The sequence below is a fragment of the Scyliorhinus torazame genome, chromosome 10 (assembly GCF_047496885.1).
Source record: "Scyliorhinus torazame isolate Kashiwa2021f chromosome 10, sScyTor2.1, whole genome shotgun sequence".
Taxonomy (NCBI): domain Eukaryota; kingdom Metazoa; phylum Chordata; class Chondrichthyes; order Carcharhiniformes; family Scyliorhinidae; genus Scyliorhinus; species Scyliorhinus torazame.
Window position 1 is genome coordinate 243788638 of NC_092716.1, and position 20169 is coordinate 243808806.

The window sequence follows — 20169 nt, forward strand, 5'->3', positions numbered from 1 at the left end:
GGGTCCTGTGGCACAGTGGGTAGCAGCGTCCCTGCCTCTGAACCAGAAGCTCTGGGTTCAAGTCCAGGACTTGATGGCCAAGGGAGCAGTGTTCATAGCATTGCCAAACAGGTTGAGTATCAACTTACAAATCCTTCCAACACAGGCGGTAAGAGTAGGCGCAATTGCTGGTCAGCTGTGTGATGGAAAGAAATCGTAGCTTCTACCATCACTATCCATAGCTCCAGACTACTACATAGGTGTAGTAGCGGGTCAGTTTAGCTCAGTTGGCTAGACAGCTGGTTCGGAATGCGGAGCGAGGCCAGCAGCACGGGTTCAATTCCCCGTACCGGCTGAGGTTATCCATGAAGCCCCGCCTTCTCAATTTTGCCCCTCACCTGAGGTGTCCCTCAGGTTAAATCTCCACCAGTCAGCTCTCCCCCCTCAAAGGGGCAAGCAGCCTATGGTCATCTGGGACTATGGTGACGTTACTAACTTACTTACATATGTGTAGAAGTGTGCGTTACCACAGCTACTCAGACCTGTTGCGAGTGTCGGCGGTTGGTTCAACTGGCAGAACAGTCGACGGGATCAGATTGATGCCAACAGCATGGGGTCCGATCCTCATTCCGGCTGAGGTGGGGTGGGTTCGGGAACTGCCTCCTTGCCTTGCCCATGGTGGGGGCAGTGAAATTGCCCTTGAGCCGAGAACTGCAGGAACAGAAGAAATCATTTTGGAAACACTCATGTATGTTGATGATATTTATATTGTGTGTTCTGCTTTCTGCTATTTGAGCAGGGAGAAATCACTGTGGCACCAACAACGGAGGATGTAGCCACCTTTGCTTGCCCAGTGGCACCAACTACACGTGTGCCTGTCCGACTGGCTTCAAAAAAGTAGATGCCTACAGCTGCGCTGGAAGTAAGTAAAAATTGGCAGCATTTTTTGCTGTAGACAACCCCCCATAGAGCGATCCAATAGATTTGGAGACACCTATTCAACTTTCAATCTGTGTGAGAGAGCTATAAATTACTCACTATGACAAGGGATGTGAAAGGTTCAGTCTGTGTAAAAACATCGAGCACTTTAAGCACTTTTGGGTTCCGCAATGTATGAAAGATGTTGAGGCAACAGAGGCTGTAGCACAGGTTCACTAGGATACTGTCTATAAGTGGAAACAAAAGCACAAAAAAAGGTGCAACGATTTGGGGCTTTCATTAGAACTGTGTGTATTAGTATTAGTGTGGGATTTTACAGGAGGTGTTTAAAATAGGAGAGTGTTGACAGAAATGGACTGTCTCGAGTCTTCTAAAGCCGATAGAACAAGACAACATAGATTATAACATAAAATGGAAGCCATTTTGAGTATCAACTTATTTTGGGGCACAGTTATCAGGTTTTTAAAGTTCTCTCATGGGACGCAGGCAACGCTGGCTGGGCAGGCATTTATTGCCCATCCCTAATGCCCTTGAGGCATTTAAAAGTCAACCAATTTGGAACACATGTAGACCAGACCAGGTAAGGGTGGCTGATTTCCTTCCCTCAAGAACAGATGTTTTTTTGCGATAATTGACAATGGTTTCATGGTCATCACGAGACTTTTAATTCCAGATTTTTATTCAGTTCAAATTTCACCATCTGCCGTGGTGGGATTTGAACCTGGGTCCCCAGGGAATTGCCCTGGGTCTCTGGAATGCTAGTCCAGTGACTACCCCGCTGGGTCAGGTTGCTGAATGTACAACTCGAATTTTGATCAAAGCAGACAATCAGCTGTTAAGGATAGGAAGATGAGTGGGTGTAGGAAAGGTGAATGTACGGATAACATCTAGTTCTCCCACACATGCAATATTCCACAAAATAATAAGGCCTTTTTATGGAGTCTCCCGTCAAATCAACAGATGAGTCTTGGTTTTTGTGTGTGCACTGATGGTAGAAATGCTTGATCCTAGACACAGCCATATGGCCACCCAGTATTGCATTAAAAGCCAGATGAGGCAGATAGGTGATTGGCTTTGTTTGGTAGATGCTTAGCAGCCAGATCTCGGAACTTGTAGATCATTCATGGGTGGCACAGAGCCAGGGATCCGGGTTCAATTTTGACCTTAGGTGACTGTCTGTGCGGAGTCTGCACGTTCTCCCCGTATCTGGATGGGTTTCCTCCGGGTGCTCCGGTTTCCTCCCACAGTCCAAAGATGTGTGGGTTAGGTGGATTGGCCGTGCTAAATTGTCCGTGTCCAAAGGTTAGTTAGGGTTGCGGGGGATTGGGCCTAGGCAGGGTGCTCTTTCAGAGGGTTGGTGCAGACTCGATGGGCCAAATGGCCTCCTTCTGCACTGTAGGGATTCTACGATTCACACCAGCATGTGCTGCAATCGTGGCTCTATCTTCCTGGATATTGAGCTTAATGTAGCAGAATTTCAAGGTGGCCTTTTATTGCCCATCACTGTTGCACTCTACGGATAAATGCAATAGATGCTAGCTCTCCCGACGCATGTTGAAAACTTTATATCAAGGCCTGGTCATGGCCACAGCTACGTTCTCTGCAGTGACTCCCTGAATTTTATAAGAGGGATGATTGACACAAATATGGTGGAATGAAAATACAACCTGAACCTTTCTGTCTGCCACCTCTTCGATCAAGCATCTGAATGAGGTGCTCTGCTGTCCAGTAAAGGGACCGTGTGTTCCTGAATGTACCGTAAACCAGCTGCTTTTATATTCTTTTGTTAAATAAAATATCTTTATTAAGGCCTTTATAATTTTAACAATTTAAACAACAAGATATCAAAAGAGCAAGATGGACAACACATACCCAACCAACAACAAAACCCAGCCAACATGGCTTACATAAACAGCTCCCCTATCCTCTCAGGGCGAACTTAATCTTCTCGAGCTGGAGAAACCCCACCATGTCACTGGCCCATACCCCCAACTTCGGGGGCTCCGAGTCCCTCCATGCCAATAAAATCCGTCTCCGGGCTACCTGGGAGGCAGAGGCTAAGACATCGGCCTCTCTCGCCCCCTGGACTCCCGGGTCTTCTGACACACCAAAAATCGCCACCTCTGGATTCGGAACCACCCGTACCTTCAGCACCTCTGACAAGGCGTCAGCAAACCCCTGCCAAAATCTCCTGAGCCTCGGACATGCCCAAAACATATGGACATGGTTCGCAGGCCCACCCGCACACCGCCCACACCTATCCTCCACCCCTTCAAAGAACCTGCCCATCTGGGCCACAGTCATATGCACCCTGCGGACCACCTTAAATTGTCTTGTTAAGCCTGGCACACAACAAGGACACACTGACTCACCTCAGGGCGTCCTCCCATAACCCAGCCTCCAACACCCACCCAAATCTTCCTCCCACTTTCGCTTCCCCTCCCCTATCGACGCTCCCTCCCACTCCATCAGCTCCTTATAAATCTCTGATACTTTCCCCTCCCCCACTCCCATTTCAGACACCACCTTATCCTGTAGCCCCTGGGGCGGCAGGTACGGGAAAGTCGATACCTGCCTCCGTGCAAAGTCCCTCATCTGCAGGTAGCGGAACCCATTCTCACCAGGCAGCTCAAACTCCTCCTCCAACTGCGCCAAACACAGAAATCCCCCATCTATAAACAAATCCCCAAACCGCTCGACAAACCGGTGGATGCCACATATTGGTGCCCACACCAGCCCCTTCCAGCCGCATGTGCTGCATTGCTTTTATATTCAACAATATTATCGACTTTTATTGGCACCTGTAGAATTCAAATTTTAAATAGGAACGTATATAAAAAGCCAGCGAGGGGTTGATTGTAATACCAGCTGGTTTTGCACTTGAGACTCTTAATCACTAATTTTTTTAACTGTAATTGGTGTATCTTTATGAGATAAAATTATGATTTATTTAACAGTCTGAAAAATAAAGATCAAATAAGAAGAACAGATTAGCAAAGTGTCCAGTCCAGTGCACGTTTTTACCTAGGACGCCAAAGTGTGTTTTAAGATGTAGTGGCGGGTTGTTATAGTTCACTCGCCGAGTCCCGTTACATGCACGTTGTGGTCTGGAGCCAAGACAGTGACAATCGAGGCTCCAGTGCTCTCTTCATCACGTGGCTGGCCAAGAGTCCCTCCTACGCTTACCGCCTGGCGTCGGTGTTTGACCGCGTTATTAACGCACCTTCCTTGCCCATTGAATCCTGGGGTGGGACTCAAACCCGGAGCTGCTGGCTCAGAGGCAGGCACGCGACCCACTGCGCCACAAAAAACATTTAAAATGTGCTTCACTGTAATGCAGTCACTACTGACATGTCGAATAAAACTGCAAAGTGTGGAATAAACTCAGGACAATACGAAAGGTTCCACAGCACCCGGCAGCATTTATTCATTAAGTGGATTAATGAATTAACCAGAGTTGCTGGATTCTGCCAGCCAGTGTGAAATGGAAGTCGTATATTCAATGTTTACCGCATTATTGTTTGCAAAATGTTACATTTAGAAGAAGTTGTACATGATTTTTTTGAACTTAGAAGTGACAAGAGACCTTTCGGCCTTATCAGGTCTTGACAAGTTCCTGCTTTTTGCTCGAAGGACGGACATCCGTCGCATCAGCTTTGACACCGAAGACAAGTCTGACGATGTCATTCCACTGGCCGATGTGCGCAGTGCTGTTGCCCTTGACTGGGACGCCAAAGGGGAGTACATTTATTGGACAGACGTCACTACCGACTCCATCAACAGGGCTAAATGGGATGGAACAAAACAGGAGGTATGTACACGTATCTGCTTGGATTAGCAGGCCGAAATCTTAGCACAAGGCTAAAGCGCTGGCTTTTGAAAGCAGACCAAGGCAGGCCAGCAGCATGGTTCAATTCCCGTACCAGCCTCCCCAAACAGGCGCCGGAATGTGGCGACTAGGGGCTTTTCACAGTAACTTCATTTGAAGCCTACTTATGACAATAAGCAATTTTCATTTCAAATTTTCATTTCATGTGTGCAGTGCGATAACACAAAGGAAATGAAAGAGTCCCAGGAGATTATTTTCACGAACAAAGACATTTTGCAATCAATAATTCAATATTATGCCAAGCACATTCTCCCTATGAAGTTTTGTCCTAATTAAGTGTTGATATTTCTAATACGAGGAGAACAAATGCAGAAAATTAATTGAGGCTGGTAAAAACTTGGATGATGGGGAGAAAATGTAGCATTTAATTTCAGCTGTTATACAGTCAGATTAAGATTCCGGACAAGACCCAGTTGATATATTGTCTTCGACATCATGAATTCTGTACAGTTCAGTGGTATTGTGGGGACTATATATGTATACAAATGTGTTTCAGTAAAATGAGTTTTATAGACAGAATATTTTGATCAATTTAATAGTAGGGAAGTGATAAAGACTGTGTAATATATCATGTTCCGTTGATTTGTTAACGGGGGGATTTAGTTTAAATGCATTTTTAAAATCTTAGACTCTTTATAAAGGAATATTTTATCATTCTGCATCTGATAATGTTACTAATCAATCCTTATTTTTCAGGCAGTGGTAGACACAAGTCTGGAAAGCCCTGCGGGCCTAGCTGTTGACTGGCTGACAAACAAGCTATACTGGACAGATGCAGGTAACCCAGCAAAATTAAGTGATGTTCAGCATATCTGTTACTGCCTGTCAAATGCAGCGACGCTGAATTTAAAGTTACCATAAGAGAAAGCAATCAATAATAATTTCATTTGTGAAGCTTTTATAGTGTTTACGATCAGCGAGAGACGTGCTGGTGGAATTATGGGTAGGATTGTACAGCCCCTCCCACTGATGGAATCTCCCGATGAAGTTGTTGGACTTTTCAATGACTCCTCGCAATTCTCAGGCCCTGCCACTGCCACAACGGGGCCGCAAAATTTTGCCCAATCTTCCGGCACAGGAGTGGGTGGGCTCCTCGGGCACCTATCCGCAAGGAATGGTTCTGGCCGAGATTTTGCTGAATTAGATCCTGCAGTTTTAAACCCAGAGTCTCTGCCATGGGGTGTCCCTCGAGCCTCGTGATGAGGATTCTCTGCTGCAGCAGGGTTTAGTTTTCAGTCTGAGATTTTATTTGTCTCTGTAACAGAGTGAATTGGATGGATGTCCTGTGCCGTGTATTCTGTGGAACTCCATCACACGGCACAATGAATCCGAGTCCTCTCCCTGAGGCGGTCCCTTGGGCTCGAGGGTGACCTGCTTCCACTCCAGCTCAATGGGTTCTGAGATGTCTAACCAACCTGATGCGCGCTGCCGTCTCTGCCAAATGTGGGCAGGTGGTGCTTGAAGGGTCGGGTAGGTGGGCTGTTGGGACTTTTGTGTGCTCCCTCCAATGCCTTGACTTCACCTCTGCATGTTCCCGATGAGGTCTCCGGAAGGTTCCAGAGCGAACCTTCCCCATTTCGGTCACAAGCCAGGATCTCCCATAAGTCTGCAGGGGATGCTTCGAGGACATCGCAAACACATTCCCGCGATTCCTCCTGGGAGTCTCCTGCTGTGGCAGTTCAGAGTGGCGCAGTTGTTTCAGGAGTCTTTTGTCACTATCCAACATATTCACTAAATACGGGGGGGAGGGGTGGGGGGATTCTCCACCGGCAGGATTCTCCGTTATCATCATAGAATTTACAGTGCAGAAGGAGGCCATTCGGCCCATCAAGTCTGCACCGGCTCTTGGAAAGAGCACCCTACCCGAGGTCCACACCTCCACCCTATCCCCATAACCCAGTAACCTCACCCAACACTAAGGGCAATTTTGGTCACTAAGGACAATTTAGCATGGCCAGTTCACCTAACCTGCACATCTTTGGACCGTGGGAGGAAACCGGAGCACCCGGAGGAAACCCACGCACACACGGGGAGAATGTGCAGACTCCGCACAGACAGTGACCCAAGCCGGGAATCGAATCTGGGACCCTGGAACTGTGAAGCAATTGTGCTAACCACAATGCTAACGTTATGCCGGCGCCCGGCGGTTTCCCGACGGCGTGGGGCTGCTCCACAATGGGAAACCCCATTGACTGGCCGGCGTAACGGAGCATCCCGCCGGCGGGTCGGGGCAGAAATGTGGCGGGGCGGAGAATCCAGCCCATCGTGTTTGACAAAGTAAACATTTAATTTAAATCCTTCATCTCCTCGTTTTAGGTACTGACAGAATCGAGGCCTCGAATTTAGATGGCAGCATGCGCACAGTCCTTATCTGGGAGAACTTGGACAGGCCCAGGGACATTGTAGTGGATCCACTTGGAGGGTTTGTTCAGTTGTCATTGCTACGTAGTTTGATAATTCAGCTATTGTTATTTCACAGCATTCATTACAAGTCCAGAAGAATTTCACTTATTTATGGGTAAAATGATAATTTCATATTCCATTTATGTGATGATTCATTCAAATGAAGGCAATTTTTAAAATCTTTGGGTTGTTTCCTGTTAATCAGAGTTATCTGACCCCAAACTAATTTGGTGATTAGATTTAAGTAGTGCCATTTTACTGGTCTCAACAGGAAATGTCTCCGAAATCAAGTCCGCTCAATGCAAACATTGAAGCTGATGGGTGCAATTCAACCAAACGATTTCAATGTGTCATTTTGGGCGGGTTTGGAAAGTGTTTCCTGCCGGGCTTTTAGGTGAGATCCGCATCAGTGTTCACTCTGTTAGGGTGCGTTCTAAGCGAATGGCAACAGAGCCCTGTAAAGAGCGTGTTTAGCGCCATTGGGTGTTTCCCAATGAGGCCGCATTTAGTCCCATTTCCTGCACTGAGGAGCTCCACTCTCGTGAGCCGGGGTAGATCCTGGAAGAGGGATCACCCGGCATCTACCGGCACAGCAGCACTGCCTTTCGGGTGCAATGTGGGCAGTATACCACGCCCGTAGTCACTTTCCTGGGCCTTGGGGAGTTTCTCCCCGGTCTAGCCCACACTATAAATGTTTTCGGAGGTGGGGAGCTGAACTTGTCGGCAAGACCACCTCCTCAATGATCGGGCCACCATTTTGAAAGGGTGCCCCGATCTCCAAGTACGCTTGAGCGTCCCCCACACCCCCACTGAAGGGCCCTCCGCAGACATGGGCATTACCCCCCCCCCCCCCCCCCCCAAGTGTGGATACCACGCAATGGGGTCACTGGGGGCCTCCTCCTTTCCAGACCCCTCATCCCTCCTTTTGCACCCCCTTTTCAGGATCTCCCCTTCACCCCCCCCCAAACCTTTACGAGGCCCTTCATAGCCCCCTTCACCCCAACACTCTTCATACTGCCTCCCCCCCTTTCACGGACATGCCCCCCCGAGGCCCAGACCTTGGCAGTGCCAACCTGGCAGTACCAATGTACTTCGGGGAGTACCAGGATGCCAACTCGCCCAATGCCCAACCATCCGGGGGTATTCAATGACCAGTGACCCCTGACCCCCCTCCAGGTGCTGTTACAACTGGTCCACGTTTGTGTTTGCCCAGTACTAAACAGTGCCTTGGCGAGGTCTCCCTGGTGTGTCCGGTGAATCCCGGGCCACATGAGAATCTGGCGAATGCATAGTTAAATGAGCAATTTGCATATCTGGCTCTCGCCTAGCGAGAGTGAGATCCAGATCACGGCAGCTCACGAGGTTCCGTTGAATCTTGCTAGACGTTTCGAGCATCGCAAATCTCACGAGAGGCCTCTCTCAAGGTTTAACGGTCTTGGCCTGACACCAAGTCGGGCAGGACGAGGCCATTGAATCGCGGCCAGATATGTGGGACGGGATTTCAACGCTTATGATTCAGAATTCCAGCCAACTCTTGGTCTTTTTCATTCTTTCTTTATTTGAAGGTACATGTACTGGACAGACTGGGGAGCCAATCCAAAAATTGAACGTGCAGGACTGGACGCCTCTGAGCGGATTGTCATCATCTCCTCTAATCTCACTTGGCCCAATGGTTTAGCCGTGGACTATGAGACCGAGAGATTGTATTGGGCTGATGCAGGAATGAAGACAATTGAGTATTCCAACCTCAATGGGACTGATAGGACGGTATGAGAACATCAAAAAAATATATATATTTCTTTATTCTCTGCCTTTTTCTCCCAATTTTACACCCACCAACAATAAACAATAATCAGTAACAAATCTGTCAATCCCCATATCAATAACAACGATCCCATCCTCCCACCAAACCCCAAACATTCGCCCGCATGTTAACAGAAACACATGACAAAAAGGAATCAGGAATCACCCATAGCCACCATTAACACCCATCGCCCCCCTCCGCCGCCCCCCCCCCCCCAACTAATGTTCGATGTTATCCAGTTCTTGAAAGTGCATAATGAATAATGCCCATGAATTGTAGAACCCCTCCATCCTTCCCCTCAGTTCAAACTTAACCTTCTCAAGAGTCAAGAATTCCAACAGATCCCCCTGCCACGCCAGGGTACAGGGTGGAGAGGCTGCTCTCCAACCCATCAGGATCCGCCTTCGGGCGATCAACGAGGCGAAGGCTACAACATCTGCCTCCGCACCCGTTTCCAACCCCGGCTGGTCCGACACCCCGAATATGGCCTCCCGGGGGCCCGGGTCCAGTTTCAAGTGCAGCACTTTAGAGATTATCCTAAAAGCCTCCTTCCAGTAATCCTCCAGCTTTGGACAGGACCAAAACATATGAACGTGATTAGCCGCCCCCCCCCCCCCCCCCCACAACGTTCACACACATCTTCTACTCCTTCAAAGAATTGGCTCATCCTCGCCCTCGTGAGGTGTGCTCTGTATATCACCTTCAGCTGTATCAGCCCGAACCTCGCGCACGAGGTGGAGGCGCCGGTATGAGAACATAATCATCAATTGTTTCACTCTGAAAATGGAAGGAAAAAGGATACAGACAATATTGATTCTAATTATCTTCATTGCTACGTTAAATTTGCTCAACGTTGAAACATTAAATTTTGTTTTAGTCCATCTGTAGCTGGTGCTTATATGTAACAGGTTAAATGTAATAAATATTAAATGGCCAGGATGCTCCAATCCCACGGCCAAGTTCTGACGCCGGCATGAAAAGCGGCACGAGCCACTCCGGCATCAACAGGCCTCAAGTGGCAGGTATTCACCCCTCCCCAGGGGGCTAGTACGACGCTGGAGCAGTGTCCGCCACTCCGGCACCCGAAGGTCGGCGCACCACAGTCGACGTGAGTCCGCGCATGCGCGTGGGTTCCTGTCTCCGCGCCAGCCCCCGGGCAATGTAGCGGAGCCCTACAGGGGACCGGTGCGGAGGAACACAGGCCCCCCACAGAACTAGCCCACCCGCCGATCGGTAGGCCTCGATCGTGGGCCAGACCACCGTGGAGGCTCCCCCCCCACGGTCAGATCCCCTCCCCCTAACCAGGACGGCCCCTGCAACCAGAACTCCGTGGTCCCGCCGGGTGGGAACATACATAACCCACGTCGGCAGGACTCGGCCCGTCAAGGCCTGGAGAATCGCCGGGGGGGGTTGCTTTCAACGGCCCTGACTGGCGCGGCGGTGATCCCACGGGCACCCAAGAATCAGCGGGCCGGCATCAGGGCAGCGTGGTGCGATTCTCACGTCCCACCGGCGATTCTCCGACCAGCCGCGGGGTCGGCGAATCCCGGGCAATGAGTCCGAATCCCACCATGGGCTTTCACAGTAACTTCATTGCAGTGTTAATGTAAGCCTACTTGTGGCAATAAAGATTATTAAAACCATAGCAGGCGGTGAAATTTGAATTCAATAAAAATCTGGAATTCAAAGTCTAATAATGACCATGAAAGAAAGCCATTGTCGATTGTTGTAAAAACCCATCTGGATCACTAATGTCCCTTGGGGAAGGAAATCTGCCGTCCTTACCTGGTCTGGCCTACATGTGACTCCAGACCACAGCAATGTGGTTGACTCTTAAATGCCCTCAGGGATGGGCAATAAATGCTGGCCCAGCCGGCAACGCCCACATCCCATGAACAAATTTTAAAAAACATAGTCATGCAGAATATTAATTGAATGTAGTTACTCATTCAGGACAAAGCATAATAGGTTCTTAAAGGCAAAGGATAATCCAGATGCAACAGATGGCTAGTTTTTTTGAAAATTGTCTGAGGGCAAATATATTAGCGTTGTCTCAAGCTGATGACTTTGTACTTTTGAGATTACATTGCAAATCCATGTGCTTAAAGCAACAACGATTCAACTTGGTCTAAATTGTCTTGTTTCCCCCCCCCCTTCCAATTCTCTTCCAGGTGCTGATTGGCAGTCAGTTGCCTCACCCTTTCGGATTGACTCTACATGAAGATAAGATTTATTGGACTGACTGGCAGTCAAAGAGCATTCAGAGTGCAGATAAAAACGATGGCCTGGGGCGACTGACGCTGCGAGAGAACCTGGAAAACCTCATGGACATCCATATGTTCCATCGGCACAGAACACCAGGTAACGAAAGAATGATCAGCCTCTCGGCTAGACAAGCTTCGAAGTATCCTGCGATTTATTTAACTGGATTGAACAAACCTTTTATCCACTGCCTTACAGTATTAATTCTGAAAGATTTATGCCTGATTTATTTACTTACAGCGGCAACCATGTGTAAAATAAACAATGGTGGCTGCAGTCACCTCTGCCTCCTTGCCCCACTGCCCAAGGCCTACAGCTGTGCGTGCCCCACTGGCATCAACCTCCTTTCAGACGGCAAAACCTGCGCACCTGGTAAGCTCCGGAACTCCCCTTTTGGTTGGCGGCATGAGAAGGTATTTGAATTGACAAAAGCTGTTACCGACTCAGGGCGTTACAAGGGTGAACCGAATATTTTTTGGAAAAGGTGGGTGTCTAGAAAATAGAGTAACTTCCTCTTCGCTGGATGTCTCCACACAGTGATGTGCTGACGTTCAAAATTTCCATTTGGAAAATTCTGAGTCGTAAGCTGAACTGTATTTGAACTTCAGTGGGTATTTGTAGCTACATTACTTCGTTATTATTGACCATCAGATTGGCTGAGTTGCTCGGTGTGAACATGGCGCTCTTTGTTTGCTTTCCGCACAGAACATGGGCCCTTTGGTGTTAGTATCTAATAGGTTCTGTTGATGGGTGTTAAACACTGTGTCGCTTCAGGTAATAAGGTGAACAGGTATTGGGCATTGATTAGTTAATTATACTCAGGTGTGGATATAATCTGTGGCAGCACTGGGGAGAGGTTGCGTTAAAGTGGGAAATGAGATAGAAATATGGAAAATGGATGCAGGAGTAGGCCATTCGGCCCTTCGAGCCTGCACCACCATTCAATATGATCATGGCTGATCATGCAAATTCAGTATCCCACTCCTGCTTTCTCTCCATAACCCTTGATCCCTTTAGCCGTAAGGGCCATGCCCAGCTCCCTCTTGAATATATCCAACGAACTGGCCCCAACATTTTCTGTGGTAGATAATTCCACAAGTTCACACCTTTCCGAGAGAAGACATTCTTCCTCACCTCAGCCCTGAATGGCTTATCCCTAGTCCTGGACAACCCCAACATCAGGAACATTCTTCCCGCATCTAGCCTGTCCAGTCCCATCAGGATTTTATATGATTCTGTGAGATCCCCTCTCATTCTTCTAAACTCCAGTGAGTACAAGCACAGTCGATCCACGTCTATCTTCATATGTCAGTCCTGCTATCCCGGGAATTAGTCTGGTGAACCTTCGCTGGACACCTCCATAGCAAGAATGTCCTTCCTCAAACTAGGAGACCAAAACTGCACACGATAGTAATAAACACACCACTAAAGCATTCGAGTTTCCGTGCCTGCTTTACAACCAAGCTTTGGAGTTTGCTCTGACATTGGGAACTGTCATGTGTCTAGAATAAACACTTCAGGAAGCTAGGACGTAGCCTGCTCCTGAAAGGTTAGGATTGTGTTTTGAGTGAAGACATTTAGTGATTGGAAACACCATTCAACAGTTTAAGAATATCATTTCATCTAGCTGCGTGATGCTTTTATTTTAAATCCGTTTTCTCCAATATTTCAGGTATGACCAGTTTCCTCATATTTGCACGGAGAACAGATATCCGAATGGTGTCACTCGATATTCCTTACTTTGCTGATGTGGTGGTGCCTGTCAATGGATCAATGAAAAATACAATTGCAATTGGCGTTGATCCTAAAGAAGGTGAATTTTAATTTGTTCAAAAGCTTTGTGTTGACATTTTTTTGTGAGAAATAAATGACTGAACATCACTGAATCATTTATTTATTCATCGCTTTCCCATTGCTGAATCTAAGCTAAAATTGTATTTTGTTTGATTGTTGAGATTTACGAATGTGGGGGTAGAATTAGTCCCCTTGGGCGCTCTGGGATGCTCTACTAATCAATATGTTTGTGCCTGATCACCTATCACAGCAACACCTTCTCACACTATCTCCATTTCCCTTGACTCCATTAGTATCCAAAACTCTAGCGATCTAAGACTTGAAAATGCGAATGAATGTTAGCAGAGACACACAAAAACTCTGGAATTGTTTAAGTACAGGATTCTAGTTATCTTTTTCACTAGTCTTGAACAAAATCAAAGCTTCTCATTCTGATTCAAGCTGCACAATGCTGTCCACGTGTAAAACCAGGCCTAGGACTGTGGGTGGGGGTTTCTGGTTGCACCCACCCCGAGATTGGAAGTTCCCGCCTGAGGTCTAGGGACCTTTCAATGGTCTGTCACATTTTCCATCCCGCCCATGACGATTCCCACGGAGGGTGGGACTGGCATCATTACCCCTATAAATATAAACATTATCAATAGTCTCGCCTTGTGACTTTTATTTTATTCGTTCATGGGATGTGGGCGTCGCTGGCTGGGCCGAAATTTATTGCCCATCCCTGAGGGCATTTAAGAGTCAACCACATTTCTGTGCACTGGAGTCACATGTAGGCCAGACCTGGTAAAGACAACAGATGTCCTTCCCCAAGGGACATAAAGGAGTGTTAAAGGCTCAGATTGTGAAAAGTTAATGAAAATCGATTTGGGAAGTGTTTTCTCCCAAGTTGAAAAGGCAGATTTACAGCTGACGGGCTCAATAATATTCAAGGACCAAACAATCTATTTCCTTGAAATTTGGGGCCTCTTATAATTTCGGCATCTATCATCGAAGTAGAGAGCTTCCAAACTTGCCAATCTTGTTCCATGAAAAAGTCCTTGTTTGGGATTCATGTTTTGTTACAGCTTTATAGCTATTATTTTGGCAAGCTTGAGTTTGTGTGGTGGTATGCACATTGGCGTTAGACTGTGTGGAAACTCTGTAAGGTATGTTGTTGTTGTCTTGTCTACAGAATGAAGAGTATAGAGCATTTGTTTAATTCACCCATCTGCTTTTCTAACACCTTTTCATTCAAATCTATTGAATCTTCATTCTTAGTTCAAAGAGTAGCTTTTGAATAATAAGTTGCATCAAATAATTATCTCCACCCTTTTTTTTTTTTTCCACACTTAACCAGTTCAGTCATCCCGTTCCTTGCACCCCTCCCACCAATCCTATCCGCTCCCTCGTGGAAACAATTTCTCCGGCCAGGGTAACTTTGTTTTTTGGATTCCCTTTGGTTTCACTGGATGGGATTTGCCATCCCTAGAACGGAAATTTGCGTCCGAGGTCAGCAACCTTTAAATGGTCCATCGAATTGTCTGTCGTCTCCCCCCCCCCCCCCCCCCCCCCCGGCGACGATTCCTGCGGTGGGCAGGACCGAAAGATTTACCCCAATCTTTTCAGCTCTATACCGACCCTCGCCACCCCCTCCCCCCAAGGCCAATCAGCCAGCGGCACAACAATCCATAGGCAGCCGCACGTGGCGCCCAATCCAAACAGTCCAGTCAGACAAAACCTATTATCATTATATTAGATTTAACTAAAATGCCTCGGCTCCTTCACATTTGGCAGTAATTCAGCGTAACTTGAATCAATCTGTCGAGAACAGCTTTGTTATTAGAAATCTCAGATTTGTAACGCAACAAGTTACATTATCAAACTGTTTCAGGACAAAGCTTAAGATGGAAATACATCAGAATGAGTTAGCTGTGACCTGTGATTTCATTCCCACTTGAACAAAATTGTTTTTTGCTGACTGTCTTTTATGGTATTGCAAGTGTCAGCACTTTTAGTCTTTCTGCGAATAAAGCGCACACAAATAAACAAGCAGGTCGTGGAGCTCTTCACAAATTGACCCTCTCACCAGCGGAACTGAAGAATTGTCTTTCTGTTTTAGGGAAAGTGTATTGGTCAGACAGCACACTGAATAAAATCAGCAGAGCCAACCTGAATGGATCGCAGCAGGAAGACATTGTAACAACAGGTGAGGGAGGGGTCAGAGCCAGTCCACGCATCTCTTACCTTTGTGCTGTAAGATTCAATAGAACCTTCAAGAAAAATAAAACTGCTCTAATGGCTGTGGTGGGTAGGGAGCATGAAGTGGACTGAAGGGTGGAGGGTGGGGACCTGCCTCCCGCCCCTGCCCTGTTTATGTCCGTGACGGGGAGGTCTGTGTATGGCCTTTCTGGCCCCTGCCGATTCAGACATGGGACTCGTCATGCAGGGATTTCCAGCAAGCAAACCATATTGGTATGTTTGTGGGCTCTCATTGGGCAGGCCGGTGGTGGGGGGAGTATCCATTGTCCGCAGGATCGAGGGATCTGATATTGAGAATGGGATGGGTGGGGAGCTCCAATGAGTCATGCTTATCATTGTTGCAGAATACCCCCTCTCCCCCCAATCCCTGTGACTTGAGTCCATTGACAATCCAAGGCCTCAGAGAGGTGCAGTATCAATATTGGCCACAACCCTCCCAGTGGAGCTGCTGAGCAATGACAGATGTCAGCCTCTGATTGGCTGGCGGGACTTTCCTTGATCCTGGGGAAGACCCTCTGCTGGCCTGTCAAGTTTCAGACTGATTCTTCATTCAGTGGGCCTTCCCAGAAAGAGGAGACACGGGGAGGTCATGGCGTAGTGGTATCATCGCTGGTCTAGTAATCCAGAGACCCAGGGTAATGCTCTTTGATTCCCACCATGGCAGATGGTAGCATTTGAATTCAACAAAAAGAGGTGATGCAAGGCTCTTGGCAGCATACCCGCTGGCAGCAGAGAACTCCGTTAAATGTCGCCCAATGTCCATGGGGGCTGCACAAAAAAGCATTTTGTAGTGAGCACTATTTATTGGGTATCTAGTTTCTCTACTAGTAACAGGCCATAGCAAGTATATTCTGTTCAAAAATAATACAAATCCGCCATTATTGGTGTTCCTGAGCTTCGTTTGGGTTTGCACAAGCTGCTTGGACTAGCACAGCTATATGGCACCAGCTTGATTCTCACCTCTGTGGCAAGCAAGCTATTTTAACAAGATATAATAGCTTGGTTTTCTTGATAGAATGAGAAATGTTCGCTCAGAATAAATTTGCTGCTGGAAATGCAGTAATTACTCCAAAATAAGCCATTGTTGGAACGGTACATTTTACAGCTGGTGTTTTCTCAGGGTTAATGACCACTGATGGGTTGGCAGTGGATGCGACCGGGCGCAAAATATACTGGACTGACACGGGGACGAACAGGATTGAAGTTGCTAATTTGGACGGAACAATGAGGAAAGTTCTAATCTGGCAGAATTTGGACAGCCCTCGAGCCATTGCTCTTCATCAAGAGAAAGGGTGCGTAGGCAGGTCCTAATAACCTGTTGGTATACTGAGTGGTAAATTCTTTATTTGGTTATTGTAATTTTGTTAAGAAAAGGTATCAAAGATTAACCCAATTATTAATTGGCATATGGATTTGTTTTATTGCGCGGTGTCTTCCTGTATTGAGTCACATTCTGGAAGCTGAATAATGTGAAGAAATCTGCCGTAAATATTTAAAATCCCGTGAATGTGGTTCGATTGTTAGTGATGCTTGTCTGAGGTGTCAACTTGCCTGAGTCAGTAGCAGCGTTGCGCCTCAGGCAGAAGGTTCAAGCTGTTCTCCAGTTCTCGAGGACACGGTCTGGGCGACACTTCAGTGCTATAATGAGGAGGTGCTTTGTTGTCAGAGATGCCATCTATCTGATGAGATTTACAACGTCCACCGGTCTATTCATTCGGATGGATTTCAACAACACCTTGGCACTATTTGAAGAGGAGGAGGAAGTTAAATTGAATAACTCTGCATAGAATTGACAGCCCAGAATTCTTTCAAGGATCTGGCAAATATTCAACCCACCGGCAACTGTTCAGTTTCCTCATTTACTATTGTGAGCTGCTGCAGTGTGTAGATTAGTTGCCACATTTGCCTACAGAAATAAATCACAGTAAGGCGACCTTATTGAGACATATAGGATTCTCAGGGGGCTTGACAGGGCAGATGCCGAGAGGATTTTGCCTCTTGTGGGAGGGTCTAGGACCAGAGGGCATAATCTCAGTGTAAAGGGATCGTCCATTGAAGATAGAGATGATTTGATGCCATTAAATAGCACTTTTCACAACCTTTAGATGAAGTACTTATGTGTTGGAGTTACTGTTTGTGGTAGTCGGTATTAGGGGGTATTACGGTACCCAGGTTGATGCTGTAAGACCATTGGTGTGGGAGGTTCCTGAGACAGCATTATCATTGGTGAAGCCTACCTGCTGGTTCCGCCCAGTAAGGCGGAGTATAAGAGTCTGTGTCTCCCTAGCAACTGCATTCTGTACCCACGCTGCTGGAGGAAACATCTAGTCCAATAAAGCCTTCAATTGCCATCCAATCTTGCTTCTGGAGTTATTGATCGAGCATCACTGTTTCAATGAAGGAAATCTAGCCAGCAATTCCCACAGAGCTGGGTCCTGCCGAAAGCAACGGTCAAATATTTTGTTTCATTGATATTAATTGAAGGATAAATATTGGATCAGATAACAGGAGAACTCATTTTTTTGAGTAGTGCAATAGGACCTTTTACTATCAGCTGAAATGGCGGACAGACCTCTCCTTGCCAGCGCACCTAGGAAATGGCACCCCTGACAATGTGGCGCTGCCATGGCATTGCACTCAAGGCATCACCCATGATCAGGGTTTCCCAGACCTTTTGAGCCATGGAATCCCTAGTGATCTCCCAAGAGAATTGGAGAGCCTCAAGCATTCTCATAATGTCAATGCTCCTTTATTTTACTCCATAATCGGAGCGAACACCGAAATCAAATATAAAGAAGTATTTTCTCGCTGTATCACGGTAATAATTAGGGCGGCAAGGTGGCGCAGAGGTTAGCACTGTTGCCTCACGGCGCTGAGGACCCAGGGTCGACCCTGGCCCCGGGGCACTGTCCGTGTGGAGTTTGCATATTCTTCCCGTGTCTGCGTGGGCCTCACCCCCCCCACAACCCAAAGATATGCAGGGTAGGTGGATTGGCCGCGCTAAATTGGCCCTTAATTGGAAAAATATAATTGGGTACACTAAATTTTTAAAAAATATGATAATAATTGTAAAGTTCCTTGTTTAAAAATATTTCTTTTTTAAGCGGAGGAATGATGCTGAGATGCTGGACAGCTGATTCTAATAAAGGAAACATGCACCTCTCTCTCACTCCAAACACGCACACTCGCATCTTACACACACTCTTCCCTCACACACACACACACACACACACACACAAATACACTCACCCTCACACACACAAACACACTCCCCCTCACACACAAACACTCTCACCCTCACACACAAACACACTCGTCTGGACATCCTCAGATACACGCACTCACCCTCACAAACACACTTAGACACCTCCCTCCGAGGCCCAAATCCCCCTCTTCCCATTCCTTTCCTGAGGCCAGAAGCCTACCCCCTCGCTCCTTTCCTGAACCGTACCCGTGCCTTTCCCAAGGCCAAAACCCCACCCCCTCCTATCCCAAGGGCTGAATCCCACCCGCTCAATGCCCGAACCCCAACCATTCCTTTCCTGAGGCCTGAACTCCACCCGCTCATTTCCCAATTCCTGAACTGCACCCGCTCCTTTCCCGAGGCCCAATCTTCATCCGCTACTTTCCCGAGGCCTGAACTGCACCCGCTCCTTCCCCGAGGCCTGAATCCTACCAGAGGCCCTGCAGCCACCTATAGGCCATGTCCAACCTCCCCTCGCCACCGTCACCCAGCTTCTGGCTAATTCGTCTCCTGCCAGATCCTGCCTTAGCTCAGGTTATGCTGCCAGCAAAAGTGAGATGGAATAAATCAAATGGGCCAATCAGGGAGAACGTTCTCGGAGCACTGAATATTGCTGTAAGAGCTCCAGCTCTGATTCGCCCATTTGAATCCTCTTAGTCTTTTTAAATTTGGCTCTTTGGAACCGGCATTTACCAGTCACATGACAACCGCCAGCTTCGTGGAGCCGCTGGACACCCTTCATGGACCCCAATTTGGGAACCCCTGGCCTAGATTGTGCTCTTCAGGTCTGGTCTAAGATTTGAACCCATACCCTTCAATTCAGAACCAAGAGTGTCACCACTGAATTAAGGATAACAGCAGTACCTCCAGCTCAAAAACAAACGTAATTAATTGGCTGTGAAATACTTTGATACATCCTCAGGATGTGAAAAATACGATATAAATCCAAATCCTTCATGTTTTCCTCTGCCATTTTAACACATTGACTAATTGCAGTAAATTGTTGCTATTTTAACACAGTTGTTAATACGTTTATTTTAAGAACATAAATCTCCTGCTCCGAAAGGCAATAACCTTGCTGCTAGCCAATGCACGAGTCATTCAAAATTTGTCCCTTCAGAAAGAAGAGGTTGTTATCTAATATTTCATAGTTACGATGCAGAGTGTTGATATATTTCTATTGTGTATTGCTAGGTACATGTACTGGACAGACTGGGGGGAACACGCCAAACTGGAACGGGCTGCAATGGATGGGTCAGACAGAGTGGTTCTTATCAATAGTAACCTGGGCTGGCCCAATGGGCTGGCCATTGACAAAGTGGGTTCCCGGCTCCTGTGGGCCGATGCACACACGGAGGTACAGACGGTCTTTCAGTGCCAGTATCAATACAGTAAATAGTTAGATATTTTATATGTGTAATGTAGATATGTTTGTGTGTGTTTGTATATGTGACAGCAAGTACTACTTTCAGTATTTCCCCAAAGCGTGTTTCAATGGATGTCCTCTTGTCCTCCAGTACGACATCGCAAAGCCCTGCAAGAACATTGGGTTGAATTTTCTTGGAAATCGGTAAAGGCCGGTAGCGGGTGGGAAAGGTGGCATTGACGGCGGCTTTC

At 47.2% G+C, this 20169-nt stretch overlaps 1 protein-coding gene across 5 annotated transcripts in view; it reads left to right on the forward strand.

Annotated features, from left to right (window-relative positions):
• lrp4 (low density lipoprotein receptor-related protein 4) overlaps positions 1–20169 on the forward strand; it is a 495226-nt gene that overhangs the window by 415764 nt on the left and 59293 nt on the right. For 3 of the 5 annotated variants that reach the window (XM_072466626.1, XM_072466627.1, XM_072466630.1), the window contains exons 16-26: positions 776–901; positions 4521–4729; positions 5504–5585; positions 7124–7229; positions 8776–8977; positions 11186–11375; positions 11517–11648; positions 12949–13089; positions 15169–15255; positions 16429–16600; positions 19747–19909. In XM_072466626.1, the coding sequence (XP_072322727.1) occupies positions 776–901; positions 4521–4729; positions 5504–5585; positions 7124–7229; positions 8776–8977; positions 11186–11375; positions 11517–11648; positions 12949–13089; positions 15169–15255; positions 16429–16600; positions 19747–19909 (1610 nt within the window). The remainder of the gene's footprint in view (positions 1–775; positions 902–4520; positions 4730–5503; positions 5586–7123; positions 7230–8775; positions 8978–11185; positions 11376–11516; positions 11649–12948; positions 13090–15168; positions 15256–16428; positions 16601–19746; positions 19910–20169) is intronic. The other 2 variants (XM_072466628.1, XM_072466629.1) reach the window with 1 other exon arrangement.